This window comes from Pezoporus occidentalis, unplaced genomic scaffold (assembly GCF_034315485.1).
Source record: "Pezoporus occidentalis ecotype Australia unplaced genomic scaffold, CSIRO_AGI_Poc_V1 ctg155, whole genome shotgun sequence".
In the NCBI taxonomy this organism is placed as follows: domain Eukaryota; kingdom Metazoa; phylum Chordata; class Aves; order Psittaciformes; family Psittacidae; genus Pezoporus; species Pezoporus occidentalis.
The window spans coordinates 277,954-292,613 of NW_026913372.1; the positions used below are offsets into that span (position 1 = coordinate 277,954).

At 43.5% G+C, this 14,660-nt stretch overlaps 1 protein-coding gene across 6 annotated transcripts in view; it reads left to right on the top strand.

Annotated features, from left to right (window-relative positions):
• MICU1 (mitochondrial calcium uptake 1) overlaps positions 1 to 14,660 on the top strand; it is a 107,101-nt gene that overhangs the window by 17,188 nt on the left and 75,253 nt on the right. For all 6 annotated transcript variants that reach the window (XM_062611582.1, XM_062611578.1, XM_062611583.1 and 3 more), the window contains 2 exons: positions 5,376 to 5,553; positions 13,771 to 13,933. In XM_062611582.1, the coding sequence (XP_062467566.1) occupies positions 5,376 to 5,553; positions 13,771 to 13,933 (341 nt within the window). The remainder of the gene's footprint in view (positions 1 to 5,375; positions 5,554 to 13,770; positions 13,934 to 14,660) is intronic.

Here is a 14,660-nt window from a genome sequence, read left to right on the forward strand (position 1 = left end):
GTGCAGGCTTCTCCTTTCCCTGGTGTGTAAGTCTCTTTCTTTATGATGTTGTTAAGTACATCCTGCATCTTGTCCTGTCCTCACTGGATCAAGAGAGAAATCCTGCAGCAGCTGTTTTATGTGTATTACAGTTATCTTACCTTCCTCTTTTCCATCTTTTTTACTACAATTTGACTTACTTGGGTAATTTTTCCTACAATGTGTTCTTTATCCGTAGTCATTTCTGCTGCTCCCTGTCAGATCTTCTCTGGTTGGTCTAGCTCTTCCTTGGAGTGCACCATCAGTAGCTGAAGGTGCTTTCTGCGGGGACTTTCTTGCTGCTGGCTCAGGTAGAAGGAATGACATACACATCTCACGGACTATGCTGCTGTCTCCTCATGTTCCTGCATATATTTTAGGCTATGGCTGGTATCCAGAGCTGTCTCCTCAATATGATTGTTCACATTTATCTCTGGAATCTGTCTTAATTTTGGTGTGTTCATTGCAGTTCTTGCCACAAATTCACTATGCTAATTTACGTCAGTGTCGTGTACCACGAAAGACTGAGGAAGCAAAGTAGTAAAAAGTCTATGAGTGAGGTGACATACTGAAAAAATTGGGCTGTGGATCTTGATCATTTCTGGTTGATTTCTTATTAAAGTCTCAGCTAACTAGTTTAGTCACTGAGTATGGTTGAACTGGGGATGAGACGGAGCTCTTCACTGGAAGTACTCTTAATCTGTGGAGGTTGCCTATGATTGTAAATGTTGTTTCAAAGCTTACTTTTGCATTCCAGTATGAAAGCCTGAAGTTTTAACTGGCTTTTAAACCTCACTTGAATGTCTTTAGATGTTTACATGCAGGGAGAGGGGCATCTCTAGTGAACTGGAGAACACATCTGTCAGGCAAGATCTCATGCTTCTTATTTGGTGGCAGTGATTTTGCTGACTCCTGAGTGCCCAGCTTTTTGTTACATCTACATTTCCTGCTGAGACTAAATAGTGTCTGGTAGCTAAGTACTTTTCTACTGCCTTCTGGATTAGAATAACTGAGCGCTGTTATCTCTGGCACAAAACTTGGTTATTTTAGTACACTGTTCTGCTTCTGTCACTCAAAGGAGAAAAATACTTTTAAATGAGGGATTGTGATTTCTCTAACTGGAAGACTTGCAACTGTGGAGTATCATGCTGGTGCCTGGTGTGAGTCCCAGGATCCTTTGTGGATGTGTATCTTATGGTTGCATGAGTTTGGCTTTCTCAAAGAACAATTTGCTAAGTGAGAATTTAGCATTCAGTCATAGAATCAGCTAGGTTGAAAAAGACCTTTAAGATCATCAAGTCCAACTGTTAGCACTGCCAAGTTCACCACTGAACCATGTCACTAAAGGTCTCATCTAGGAGGTTTTTGAACACTTCCAGGGACAGTGATTCCACCACTTCTCTGGGAAGCTCATTCCAATGCCTGACCCACCCTTTTGGTGAAGAAGTTTTTCCTAATATCCAGTCTAAACCTCTACTGGCACAGCTTGAGGCCATTACCACTTGTCCTATCACTTCAAGTGACTTAAGTAGTCCTCTGTGATTTTCTAGGGGATTCTAGGTGGTTTTCTTTGGGGATGCTGAACTCAGTGTTACGATTGATTCTTAGCTTTTCTGAAGGATTAAAAGGAGGTATTGCGAAGTAGGTGGTAAATATGGTTTTTGCCTCAGATTCAGTTCTCGGGGGGGGGGGGGGGATGGTTAGGGAGGTGATGGTGTGGCGAGCTAAGGGAATGGAGGGAAAGAAGTTGGGGAATCTTGAAGAGACTGGGGGGGGGGTGAAGCATGGCAGCTGGGATTCAGGCATGTTCCGTGGATAGAGGCTGACAGTTACCCTTGGCACAAGGTGAAGGGTGTCTTTGTATTTTTGTTTCCCTTTCATGCGGAAGCTGTAGTAACAGGCATGCCATTAGAAAGCCCGTCTCATCAGAAGAGGAGGTGGAGATTCTTCACTTGCTAGTGGCGGTCCAGTGGGGTGGATATTTCTGGAGCTATGGACTTTTTTCAGCTGTAATCTGACATCTGCAATGAAAGACTCCTTTATGTGGATGCAGTATGGAAGTCGCAGTTGTTGGAAGCCAAGGATTTCAACAGAGGATGGTTGTGCAGGATGTAAAATACACAGAGTAGTAGGTGTACATAGAGAGCAGATCCTTCAATGGCTAGTTGAGTAAGTAGTTCAGACTGTGGCCTGGAGGTGAGGAATAGCAGGTACTGTTTAAAACCTTGCTTGAGAAATAGATTATAAACTCTGCTTCTCTGCTTTTATTCTCATAGCTCAGTTTGCTTGTATGTTGGGATGATGACCTAACTGTAGAGTTTTAATTACCTGGATAAACTGGGGAGGGGGACGGGACTGTATTCAAACAGTCTACATCTGTTTTGCTGTAGCAAAGTGGCTTGACAGTGTGATGAATTGAAGGAACGTGTAGGATTTGCTGAAAATGTTTGATTTTTGAGTTTCATCCGTCTTTGGTTTGCTAGATGTCAGTCAAGCATTACAGGAGCAAATCTTTATTGATACAGCTATTTTCTGACATGCTTCATAGGGAATAGCATGGTTGTGCAGATAAGCAATCAATTTTCTGGTGCTTTTGTCCCCAGGACCTTTTCCCCAGAGATTCTCTAAGCTACTGAAAACTGGTGACCTGCCTACCCAAGGGCTTTCCTTGTCAGTGCTGCTGTTGTAGCTTCAGTTGGCAAAAGTTTATTCTAGCAAACTGCATATCAGTGAAAACCACAGCTCCCCAGGGATGTGCCAGTCCTGATTAAACTTTCAGGAAAAGCTTCAGGAGAGGTGCCAGCATAGAGTTCATGCTCCAAGAGACAGATCAGTTACCTGGGCCTTCTGGGGAAATCATTTCCCTCTCTTGAGATGCTTGTAGAGGACTCAGGTTTGGATCCTGCCACTGAAAGCTTGGTTCAGCGGAGGCCTTAAAGATCGTGCTTTGCTGTAAGACTCAGAAAAATATATTTGCAAATAAAGGCTCAGGACCTTTTCAGAAGGTCCAGAAAAGCTGGTGTGTTAGACTCCACTTTGCATGAAAAGGCATGTTTTGTACAGCTCTTCACTAGGCACTTGCTTATTTTATTAAATCAAACCCTTGTGATGGAGTTGTGTTCTGTCCCAGTGTGGACTAGAAACCTCTGAACTGCTTTAACACATCCACAGTGCCATGGGTTATTGCATTTCAAAGCAATGCTGGGATCTTGGTGGTTGTTCCAGTGCTTTCAGTACTTTGCTGAAGTAGTTGTCACAACATGAACAAAAGTTAACTTGCTTTTGTCATGATTTCCTCTATTCTTAAGTATGCTCTTTGGGAGCTTATTCTAGAATAGTACAGGGTTTGCTTCCTACAGTACTGTGGAAGGATTTGAGTTCTTTAGCCCTTCCCAATCTACCCTTTATCGTGACTGTTAGTGAATTACTAGATGCTGATAAGGAGTCAGTTGTGTTTTATTCTGGTAGCATTAAAATTGATTGAAGAAGCATCTACTCTCCTTTCTCCTTATTGGAAGATGATGTGCTGAGATTGCTGTAAAGCTGTGTATTTCTGGGGACACAGGCACAGACTCTTCTCTGTTAATTTTATATAGCACATCTGTGTTTTCCAGGAAACTGGTAGGATTAAATATGCATAGCCTTTTGGTTTTAGTGCTTGGGCGACTTCAAAAATCTTGATTTGTTTTTTATTTTCTCCAAAGCTAGCCTTCTACTAGACCAGGTCGCTCAGAGCCACGTCTAACCTCATCCTGATCACTTACTTCCAGGAGTGTCCTTGGAGATTATATTCTGTTTTATGTTTGTATATATAGATATATGTATTCACATAAAAAATATAAATAATTACAATTGCCATCATTGGATATTATAATTTCATGTATTTTAATGTGGTCTGAGCTCTGTCTGGTAATAAACTGCTTTTAAAGCATGGAAAAACCATCACACTGTTTGCTTATGGATTTATCCTGCTTTTTATTTAACCATTCTGTTGCCAGTTACAGTTCCATGAATTGCTTATGGATTAGTGGATGCTTATGGATAGTTGATGAGAAAATGGTCATGAGCCAGCAGTGTGTGCTTGCAGCCCAGAAAGCCAACCGTATCCTGGGCTGCATCAAAAGGAGTGTGACCAGCAGGTCAAAAGAGGTGATCCTGCCCCTCTACTCTCTCTTGTGAGACCTCACTGGGAGTATTGTGTGCAGTTCTGGTGTCATCAACATAAAAAGGACATGGAACTGTTGGAACAAGTCCAGAGGAGGGCCATGAGGATGATCAGGGGACTGGAGCACCTCCTATATAAAGACAGGCTGGGAAAGTTGGGGCTGGTCAGCTTGGAGAAGAGAAGGCTGTGTGGAGACCTCATAGCAGCCTTCCAGTATCTGAAGGGGGCCTATAGGGATGCTGGGGAGGGACTTTTCATTAGGGACTATAGTGATAGAACAGGGGGTAACGGGTTAAAACTTAAACAGGGGAAGTTTAGATTGGATATAAGGAAGAAGTTCTTTACTGTAAGGATTGTGAGACACTGGAATGGGTTGCCCATGGAGGCTGTGAATGCTCCATCCCTGGCAGTGTTCAGGGCCAGGTTGGACAGAGCCTTGGGTGATACGGTTTAGTGTGAGGTGTCCCTGCCCATGGCAGGGGGATTGGAACTTGATGATCTTAAGGTCCTTTCCAACCCTAACTATTCTATGGTTCTATGATTAGACTTAGAGTCTTAGTCTACAAACAGGGCTGCTGAAGATCTTTGCGGGGTCCTTTGCTCTGCCAGAGCCGTATTTCCAGCTTGAGGATAAACAACTCCAGTTTTTGGTGTCACAAATCCTGCAGCATTGGAGTTCAGAAGAGTCATTGGTGAAAGAAGGAAATAAACCAGCCTGTCACCTGCTGGAGATAGAAAATAAATCACTTGAGATGAAACAGAGGCTATTCTGAGTCCTGTGGTGCTGATGGTAAAACACATTTCTATCCCTTTATGTAAATCTTTCTTGAGGGAGTGAGGTGGAATTTAGGGCTATGGGAGGTATGGTATGTCCTTCCCAATCTCGCTCGTATGTGTATTTTTTCGGAGAGGGTACAGTAATTCCCAGAGTGATTTGCTCTGGTGTTCTTGGACTGGGAAAATTTACTGTGGCTGTAAGTTTGGGGTTTGAGATGGAGGGGTGGAAATTTGATCACAGCAGGGAAAAGCACGCAATATTTTAAGGAGACCAGTCATTTCTTTGTTTTTGCTTTGCAATCCTCCATGCTGAACTATAACAAGCGTTTTGTTCAGGGTAAGCCTTGCAGGCATCTCTGTAGCCTTAGCACCCATTTCATTTTCCTAACCCTCTGTTTTCTTTTCCCTTGCGCAGGGCTTATGCAGAAGACTCGTCCTCTGTAAAACACGATCCAAGGACAGAGCCGAGAGAGAAGATGAAGCATGAGGAGGAGAGCAGTGACAGTGAGGATAGAAAGGCTGTTGCCTCAGGTGATGAGGATGCTCAGCCAGAAGGGAAGAAGAAGAAGCGTTCTGGCTTCAGGGACCGTAAGGTACCAAACTTGGGCATATTTCACCTGCATCTTATGCGCTGCAGTGGAAAAAGGGAGAAAAGCTGCAGAACATATTATTCAGGTTGTGGTATGTTGTGGCATGTAAAGAGTCTGGCTTTAGCTCTGTACTTGTCTTTATTTTCTAAGAAATGTCAGCATTTTGAAAATCTCCTTTCCTGGCATGATACCTTGAGTTTCTTCAGGTTGAAGCTCATTTATTTGGAAAACACAGTACACTGATTCTCTGAAATGGAGACCTCTTTTCCCATCTCCAGTTGGATGTTTGAGAAGTGGCTTGTTAAGAAATCAAGGCTCCTGCTTTGATGGCTGTTAGGGTGGCATATGCAAAGTAGGGAATTGGTGCAAAAGCATCCATCATGTGTGTCTTTGAGTCCATCTGTTGGTCTGTTTGCCTGTGAACGTACAGTGTATGCAGGAAGCAGAGGGTGAGTGTGGAAGGGAGGTTATGGGAAAGGGGTACTTGATTTTTTTCCTTTAATTATTCCACGTAAACGTAGTTCTTGAAATACAGCCTCACTCTCTATTCACAGTTAGTTGTGTCTCTCCCTTGATGCTTATGCCTATTTGATTTTCATATCAGACATGTTTTCAAGAGGAAGAAAGCTTGAGTAATGAGCTATATTGTCAGCTTGTGACCTGCCTTCACTGTTGGACAATCCTGAGAGCTTAGGGGTCCTCAGAACTGTCTTACAACTAGTTTGGTACAATCTGTAACCACTGTTATTATAAGATGTGTTACTTGGTCTGATGGAGAGTCCTGTAACTGAGTGTTGGCAGACAGCAGTGTTTTATTTTTTAAACCTGTCTGGATGTTGTTTTTACTGGGCTATATTTGTTGATTAGTATCTTTGCAGTGCCAAAGAGGAGAGTGGGAGTATATGCTCTTCAATATTCCTTTCTGTGTGATTTGCTTCTGATAATTATTACCTCCTGTGGTGACCTGCTGGTGGCAGCTCAGTGAAATTATTTTGTAAGATTCTATGCTGAAATATGAAGAATGGTCCTGGAGTATGGGTTCTTTGCTTCTGCTGATTTTCTTGGCAACTGGATGTTCGATACACTGACAGCTTCAGCAAGACTTCAACTCTTGCCAGTGCTACTCAAGAAAAAAAGGTTAATTTAACCGGTGTCAGCAGATGAAGGCAGGTTACAAAGAGTGAGGAAGTGATTCACTTTCATCCACACTGTTATGTAAAAATACCCCGAAACAGCAAAACCAAATCCAAACCTATTTGTTGATACAGCAAGTGTAATGACTAATTTTAACATGGTTGGTTGCTTCTGGCTAGGAAAACCAGAGAATATTTGTGTGCAGGTGGAGATTTTTATTCCAGTTGTTAGGAGACATGGCTACATTGACCAGCTTTTCTGTTCCCATACTAGACAGGGAGGAAAATGGCCACACTTTCCAAGTAACACCTGAGCCAGGCATGGAGGGTGACCCTGAGATCCAGTGGGAACGACGTGCAGCCTAGATCCCTTCTCAGTCCACAGCCTGCCTTCCTCCTACAGTTCTCAACTTGGGAGCAACAATTTCAGCAGGGAGAGCACAGTTTAAAACAAACCTCACAATCTTTTTGCCAACGTAAGTCCTCTTCTTTCAGCCTTAAGATGAAATGTGCCTGCTTAGTAAGGTTCCATGGGATATTGGCCCTAGAGGGCAGGGGTGCCCAAGACTGTTGGCTGATATTCAAGGATCACCTGCTAGAAGCTCAGGAGTGTTGCATCCCAACTAGAAGGAAGTGCAGCAGGAGGGCCAGGAGACCTCCTTGGATGGATAAGGAGCTGCTGAGGAAAATTCAAATGAAAAAAGAGGCTTATAAAAAGTGGAAGCAAGGACAGCTTGCCTGAGAAGAGTACAGGGATGTCTGGGAAGCTAGGGACCAGGTTAGGAAAGCTAAGGCCCAGTTAGAATTAAACTTGGCTAGGGATATTAAGGATAACAGGAAGAGATTCTACAGGTACACAGCAAATAAAAAATAAACTACGGAGAGCGTAGGCCCCCTCAGGAAGCTCTTGGGAGAACTGGCTACCCTGGATTTGGAGAAGATTGAGGTTCTCAATGACTTCTTTGCCTCAGTCTTCACTGGCAAAGGCTCTGACCACATCACTCAAGTCTTGGAAGGCAGATGCAGGGACTGTGAGAATGAAGACCTTGGGCCCACTGTAGGAGAGACCATCTTAAAAATCTGAACGTGCAGAAGTGCATGGGTCCTGATGAAATCCATCCGTGGGTCCTGAAGGAGCTGATGAATGAAGTTGCTAAGCCACTGGCCATCATATTTGAGAAATCATGGCAGTCAGGTGAAGTTCCCGATGACTGGAAAAAGGGAAATATAACCCCCATTTTCAAGAAGGAGAAAATGGATGAGCCAAGGTATTACAGACCAGTCAGTCTCACCTCTGTGCCTGGCAAAATCTTGGAGCAGATTCTCCTGGAAGGCATGCTAAGGCACATGAAAAACAACAAGGTGCTTGGTGACAGCCAGCATGGCTTCACTAAGGGGAAATCCTGCCTGACCAATTTGCTGGCCTTCTGTGATGGGGCTACAGAACTGATGGACAGGGGCAGAGCAGTTGATGTCATCTACCTGGACTTGTGCAAAGCGTTCGACACTGTCCCACACAACATCCTTGTCTCTGAATTGGAGAGACATCAATTTGATGGATGGACCACTCAGTGGATAAAGAACTGGCTGGATGGCCACACACAGAGTTGTGGTCAATGGCTCAATGTCCGGCTGGAGACCAGTAACGAGGGGTGTCCCTCAGGGATCGGTGTTGGGACCGGTCTTGTTCAGTGTCTTTGTTGCTGACATGGACAGTGGGATTGAGTGCGCCCTCAGCAAGTTTGCCAATGACACCAAGCTGTGTGGTTTGGTTGATACGCTGGAGGGAAGGAATGCCATCCAGAGGGACCTTGACACGCTTGTGAGGTGGGCTGATGCCAACCTCATGAGGTTTAACCATGCCAAGTGCAAGGTCCTACACCTGGGTTGGAGCAATCCCAGGCACAACTACAGGTTGGGCAGAGAAAAGATTCAGAGCAGCCCTGCGGAGAAGGACTTGGGGGTGCTGGTCGATGAGTAAATGAGCATGAGCTGGCTTCAGTGTGCGCTCGCAGCCCAGAAAGCCAACTGTATCCTGGGCTGCATCAAAAGGAGCGTGATCAGCAGGTCAAAGGAGGTGATCCTACCCCTCTACTCTGCTCTTGTGCGACCTCACCTGGAGTATTGTGTGCAGTTCTGGTGTCCTCAACATAAAAAGGACATGGAACTGTTGGAACAAGTCCAGAGGAGGGCCACGAGGATGATCAAGGGGACTGGAGCACCTCCTGTATGAAGACAGGCTGAGGAAGTTGGGTCTGTTCAGGCTGGAGAAGAGAAGGCTGTGTGGAGACCTCATAACAGCCTTCCAGTATCTGAAGGGGGCCTATAGGGATGCTGGAAGGGGCTCCTCATTAGGGACTGTAGTGATAGGACAAGTGGTAACGGGTTAAAACTTAAACAGGGGAAGTTTAGATTGGATATAAGGAGGAAATTCTTTCCTGTTAGGGTGGTGAGGCACTGGAATAGGTTGCCCATGGAGGTTGTGAATGCTTAATCCCTGGCAGTGTTCAAGACCAGGTTGGACAAAGCCTTGGGTGACATGGTTTAGTGTGAGGTGTCCCTGCCCATGGCAGGGGGGTTGGAACTTGATGATCTTAAGGTCCTTTCGTACTCTAACTATTCTATGATTCTGTGACCTGAACTCTAGAATTTTTTTTTTGCTTCATTTAATGCAGTATGTAACTGGCAGCCTTGCTGTTGCCAGGTTCAGTGTTTGTTTGAGCAGCTACGTTGTGGGCTTGGTGTTTGATCAGCAGTTGCCTTAGTGAGTCATCTCAGGAGGTATGTTTGAATGTTTCCAGTTCAGATGATAGAGGAAGGTGTGCCCCTGCTCCCAGGATGGGCTGCTCCCCTAATGAGTCGTGTAGCACCTTGGGAATTCCCAACTCTTCAGTGTATTAAAAAAAAACAAATCAAAACAAAGCCACCAAAAAGAAAACCCAAACCCCAAATCAAACAAAAAAAAAAAAAAAAAACAAACCCAAAACCTACCACCACCCACAGTAAAAAACATTTCCAGCTTTTTCCCATAATTAAATGAAAAGTGTGACGTTTTCCCTGACAAAATATAAGCTTAATTGAAAGTGTTTAACGCTTGTTTGTTATCCCAGTGTTGCTTTTAATGAAGTCGGTGGTTAGTAGTGAAAATAATAAATTAGGCTTGACATTGCTATTTTGGGTAGTGATTCAGTGAAGAGGAAGTTGAAATACAAATTACTTGGCAGCTGCTGGGGCTGTGGGGCTGGTGCCTGGATCGTGTGTGAATGGTTCATGGGCATGTGTTGTCTTGCAGCCTATGTGTAGAGGTCCTGACTGGGTAAGGCAGAAAAAGAAGATTGTTTGAATGCTCTTATAGTTTGAAAGCTAATGAGCAGTAATACATGCTGTGGGTGGGCTGATTTGTTAATTAACTTGCTAAAAGCATTTATCAAGATCTGCTTACAGTGTTTGCTGGGTCCTGCAGGTATGCTGCCTTAGGAGTGTCAGTTGTGCTGGGACTTCATGTTTGTGTGCATTACAGTAGGAAGCCCAAAGAAAGTCATAATTAATTTACCCTGCTAAGATGTGTGTGTTATTGCATGGTCAGGGAGGCCCCAGTGATGCTCTGGAAGTGAACTGAGGTGTTAATTTGGAGCTTGATTTTCATGTCTCCGCAGGATTTTTTTTTATATTTAACTTTTAACCTGAAGCTTAGCATAAACACCAACTGTCTCAACAGCAACTTTACTCTTGTAGCAGAATATGGGTTCCTTGCCCATCTTTCTCCTCTAGTGCATGCTCTATTAATAAATGTCCAAATAGGATTTTTCCCTTTTGGTCTCGTAATCTTTCTGGAGGCCTCTGATTACATGAGGTTGCAGTTCTGGTGGCAGGATGAGCATTTTTGGTTGGTGTCCACTGCATTGAGGACTCGTGCATATGGGGGGAGGCAACCACTTTGCCAGGAAAGTATTTTGGAGTATTTTGTAGGTGAGAGGTCATGGGAGGAGAGGCTTGTCTGGGATGACTTTATGTCCAGGTTGTTTCCAAGTAGTGCAAAAAACACCTCACAAATGGTGGTATGTACACCCAAATACATACATGTGCTTTTGTCTCCATGTTTGTATAGTGTGATCAGGGCACCCATGTTATTGCCTGCTTGTGTTTAGTGCCCTGTCTTGGATAAGGGAGTTGTTCTCATTTGCAGGGCCTTGGCTGTTCCCTTCTTGACCTGTCTTCGTGTTCAATCCAGTCTTGAAGTCAGAGTGATGAGTTGTAGCATGTTTGTTTAGTTTTTGCCACTGATTAGATCATGTTAGTGAAAATGAGGTGACTGTGAGTTCAGCTGTGGGCAGAAGGGAAGAAATTTGCTGCATTTGTTCACCTCTTGTAGGGACGTTTGAGGAAGAAGTGAGATTTCTCTTCTGATGAAAACAGCCCGTGAGAGATAAACATTTTAGATTTTCTCCTTTTATTTTTTTTTCCCCCTAGCTTCTGAGTTATTCAAGATTGTTCTTCCTCATAATTTTTCCAGAATGTATTTGTCCTGAAAATTGTATGTTTGCGTATGTCACAGCTAATTGCTGGAACTCAAAAGAATGGAAATAATTAAAACTAACAGTAGCTTCTCATGGAGCTTTGAGCAGCTGTACATAATCACATTTCCTTCTGGATCTGAAACTCAAATCCTTTAACAGGTAACTCCCATTTCATAAACTGCAGTGGGCTTACAGGAGCTGCTTTGAGCTTTCATGGAGATGATAGGTCAGCTTGGCTGTCTTTGGCCGGATGCGGCAAACTTTGTATGTAGTTTTGCTTCTGTGGCAGGTGATGGTTGTATTAGACTTGAAGGTGCAGTGTGGATCTGAATGGGTGGGAAAATTGCTGTGTGTGAAGTCATAGCAAAATGTAGACTGCTGAACATTGATAAAGGAGGGGACTTGAGGATTACCCTGAGCTTGAGATGACAAAGACTTGGCAGTGAAGTTGCTGGACTAGAAAGAAGGAGTCTTGGTAAAGATGACAGATGAGGAGCAATGCCCATACTCCAAAAATGAGGAGAAAAGCACCTGACAGAAACAGGCCTGCCTGTAGTATCTTAGAAAGATCTTAAAACAGATACAGAGGAAAGATCTGTTGCAGATGTGAAGTTGAATGGGATAAAAGGAAACATGGTTTTACTGGCAGAATTGTCAGGACTAAAGTCTCTGCTGCGGAGATGGTTTTGAGTACAAGACGTATAACTTATTTAGCTGGGTTGAAGGAAAGCATTTGATAGTGCAAGAATCGTTTCCAAAGGCTTGGAAAATCGGGAGTAATGTAGAGTGTCAGGGAGACAAGTGTTTTGGCTTGAAAGCAAGTTGTGTTGAAAGGGTGTCGTGGATGGAGAGAGCTGCTGGTCATGGTCTTTGGTGTCTGCTCTTAGCTCTGGTCCTGGACTTGATACTGTAGTTGGTTTTAGTTGTCTCGCTTGAAGATAAAAATACTTAACTCTGGTTTTGGCTGATGAAGTTGAGTGGGGGTATTACTCAGGTCATTCTACAGGAAGGAGTGAGATATGAGCCTGCAATCACAAGTCAAAAGATCACTTTGGCATAACAAGTTAAGGCCTGCCAGGTGGGAGCTGTAGACAAAGACACATGCAGCTTGGCAGCGGGAAGAGCTGGGGAGGCATGTGATGTTGTTTACGGCTGATAGATGGCAACTTGTAATTTTGCGATATAACAGTTGCTCTCGATCCAGTGCCCTTATCTTTGGAGGACGTGGTGGACTGAAGCAGTAAAAATGGACTTAGGTTTGTTGATTGTAGGTGCAAAAGGGACTAGGGACAAAAACATTGTTCTGTGCAGGTGACTGCAGGAGAGAAGAAGCTGGTTATAGTGGTTGATGCAAGGGCATTTCTGAGTTATGAAAAAGCTATGGTGATGCTAAGAGTGGGGAGAACACTTTTGAGATTTTCATTATAGATACTGCCATCTCTGGCTGTATTTGCTGGAGATCTGAGCTGGAACTAATGTAGAAGAAAGAGGGTTTGCTTTCCCCTAGTTGATTTACTGAAGCCTGGCTTGAGGGATTAAAAGCCTTTGGCTTGATTTATCCTAGAAATATGACAACACTAGAGAGGGTGTTTTCTGTCTGATAAACATCAGGGTGGAAAAGTTGTTCAAGTTAAAGGACAAGGCTGAAACAGAACCAAAGCCATAAATGATCTACAGCTGCCTTGGCAGTACCCTTGATCTTGAGTGTTCTCTTCTAGCAGATCATTACTTGTTTGATTTTGCTTTTAGTTCCTGTGGCTCTTGGCCAGAAGTACTGAAGGTTTCAAGAAGTACCGAAGGTTTCAAGAAGTACCTTATGGACTGTTAAACATGGTGTATAATGCAGGAATAAAAAGCTATACAAAGAAGGAAAGTTTCTGCTCTGATGCATGATGAAGTGTAGGTCCTTGTGCCTTTTTCCTCACTTGTGACCTTATGTTGTGGTTTTATTTATAAAAGCTTTCTGTTCTCTGATTAATTCCAGCTGTGTGTTGGGGAATATGGTTCTAGGTACAAAATAATCACTACTGGCAGAGTTAGTAAGTGGCAGATTGGTCGGGAAAAGAGGACTGAGTAAAGAATGTTTCTGCAGAATTTTGCCAATGTGATAGAAAAGAGGAAAAAATTAGGTTGGGTGCCTGAGCAACCAGCTGTGGCTCCAAGTAGTTTTTTCCAAGACTCAGCTTGAAAGTAAAGGTCTCTTCCAACTCTCTAAGACATTTTCCTTTCATTTATTAATCACAAATCAGAACCCTTCAACACTGTGGTTAAAATATTGAACTGCTTTAGGGGCACAAATGTGATGCTAGTGCTTTTTTTTTATGTTTTTTAAAAGTGCCTTCAGGGATTTTGTTAACTTAGTTTTTACTTTGCCCTCATAAAGAGTCAAAACTTTAAAAACAGTAAAAGGCTCTTAGGGTTTTCTCTTACTCCTGGGACATCAGGAGCTGATACTTCTAGTTTAACTGGTAGTTCAGAGGCTGAAGATAGGAGAGTCTATCTTCAGGCTCTAATGTAGGTCTTGGGAGAGGAACCATGCATATCTAACACTGGTTACATTTAATTTCCAGGTGATGGAATATGAGAACAGGATCAGAGCTTACTCTACGCCAGACAAAATCTTCAGATACTTTGCCACTTTGAAAGTCATAAATGAGCATGGTGAATCGGAGGTTTTTATGACACCGCAGGATTTCGTGAGATCAATAACGCCTAATGAAAAACAACCGGAAAGTAAGTGATGTCTGTGTAGTAATTGGAGGAACTAATACAGCCAGGGGGCATAAACTCTTCAGTCTCTGCTTGCCTGATCTTTAAACTTCCCATCAAACATTTATGTTGTTGAGTATTGTTCTTGTTATGTTCAGAGGTATGGCACAGAAGGTGGGTTGCTGTATGATTAGGGTGCTGCCACCGCCAAAAAAAGTGATGCTCTCAACCCCATGCATTATAGCAATGCGACAGTGTGCAGGAGGATAAACAGATACAACAAATGCAGGAGCAAGGCAGAAAGTTACCAGTGCAGCTGTGAAGGAGCCATTTTTGTCTCTCCGTATGGGTCTGCAGCTTGTCCATGCTGGCTTGAACCCAGTTGGCTGGCAGCAGCCAAATAACAGTGATCTTTCAGGTTCAGAAGTGTTGCTCATGGTATGTTTCTTTGGAGCTTCAAATTGGGGATTGCTATGGCTAGGAAGCACCTCCTGAAGCTATCTATTCCACCTCCATGCTCCAAACCCCAAATTAGCCTAATCCTTCCTGTGTTGCCTGAAGTACTATTGCAGCATGGTAGATCTCATTGGTATGAGCCCATGAGGAGTAGATGAGACAACTTTCTCGTATATTCAATAGTAAAGGGTTACCTTCAACTGGAATGCTTCAAGAATTGTTCATAAGCCTACAAAAGGAGGTTGCTTTGGCAAGGAAGACCTTATGAATAGCAATGAAACTCCTAGCAATAAAG